At 38.5% G+C, this 1,530-nt stretch overlaps 1 protein-coding gene across 1 annotated transcript; it reads right to left on the reverse strand.

The window, feature by feature from the left end:
- Positions 1–591: 591 nt before the first annotated feature.
- On the reverse strand, positions 592–1,530 carry LOC121041100 (olfactory receptor 6C2-like). Its single transcript, XM_040491848.1, has one exon. The coding sequence runs from the start codon at positions 1,528–1,530 to the stop codon at positions 592–594; it is 939 nt and encodes a 312-aa protein (XP_040347782.1).

Consider the following 1,530-nt stretch of genomic DNA (forward strand, 5'->3'; position numbering starts at 1 on the left):
AGTAACCTTTTTGATTTTTGATCAGGCCTCCTAATCTGTAACATTTATCTTTTTTAAAAACTGAGGTAGAGTTGATATGTAACATTATATAAGTTTTAGGTCTATATCATTATAATTGACATCTGTATACATTATGAAGGGATCACCACCACAAGTCTAGTTACTACCCACCACCATACACTTGACCCCCTTCACCCATTTCGCCCACCTCTCACTAACATTCTTCTTAAATCAAGGGATAATGTAAGTCTGGATATTGAAGAAGTTATCTGACCAGGACTTAGTTGTTGTATGCCTTAAATCCAATCTTGTTCTTCTCGAGTTTATGTTTAAACACCATCAACGACAATGTCAGTAGAACACATTCAGTACTTGGAAGTCTTGTTCTTTTTCTTCTGTAGTCATATCATGTTTCAGGATACGGTACACTCAAAAAATTTCCAGAATGGGCAGAAGATTTTTGAGGATAAATTGGCTTAAAGGAAAGAATCTAGTTAACTTAAACCATTTATTTGGCAAATTTATGAATGTTGCTCATGGGTTATTTGGATTCAAACTTAATTCAATGTAGCCTCAAAGAACAATAGCCTCTTACTTCTTGGTGAGAAATACAATCCGTTTTACTGTGTCTTTGAAGGCATCTTTCACTTGTTTGTTTCGAAGTGTATAAATGAATGGGTTAAGCAAAGGGGCAACTGAAGTAGTGAGCACAGACACTACTTTATTAGTAGCTACCCCTTCCTTTGCTGAAGGTTTGATGTAGATGAAGATACAGCTGCCATAAGTGATGGAAACCACAATCATATGGGAAGAGCAGGTGGAAAAGGCCTTTTTCCTTTGTTGGGCAGAAGGGAATTGTAGAATGGTCTTAATGATGTATGTGTAGGAGAGGACTACACACACTAAAGTAATAATGAGTGTCAGCACAGCAAAACTCAAAACAATTCTCTCTATTAACACTGTGTCTGAGCAGGTTATCTGCAAAATAGGAGATGCATCACAACCAAAATGATCAATCACATTTGAGTCACAGAATTCCAGCTGGAGGCCCATGCCAAGAGGTGGGAGGATGATTAACAGGCCAGCGAACCAACAGCAGAGAATGAGGGTAGTACAGACTCTGTTGTTCATGATGGTTGTGTAGTGCAAGGGCTTACAAATGGCCACATAGCGGTCATACGACATGGCAGCAAGGAGAAAAAATTCTGTTGCTCCAAAGAGGACAACAAAAAATAATTGGGTGGCGCAAGCATTGTAGGTAACAGTATTATCTCCAGTTGTCATCATATACAGGAATCTGGGAATACAGACAGTGGTGAATGAGACTTCTAAGAAAGAGAAATTCCGGAGGAAAAGATACATAGGAGTTTTAAGATGGGAATCCAAAAGTGTGAGGGTGATAATGATGAGGTTTCCAGCCACACTCAACATGTAGGTGAGAAACAAAAATACAAAAAGCAGAACTTGTATTTTGGGGTCATCTGTTAATCCCAGAAGGATGAATGTTGTTACTGCTGTGCAATTTCTCAT

The sequence above is a fragment of the Herpailurus yagouaroundi genome, unplaced genomic scaffold, assembly GCF_014898765.1.
Source record: "Herpailurus yagouaroundi ecotype Mexico unplaced genomic scaffold, PumYag 182, whole genome shotgun sequence".
Lineage (NCBI taxonomy): Eukaryota > Metazoa > Chordata > Mammalia > Carnivora > Felidae > Herpailurus > Herpailurus yagouaroundi.

What these genes read in the sequence shown, in the direction of transcription:
- LOC121041100 (XM_040491848.1), bottom strand. Translation starts at nt 1,530, where the DNA reads ATGAGAAATTGCACAGCAGTAACAACATTCATCCTTCTGGGATTAACA.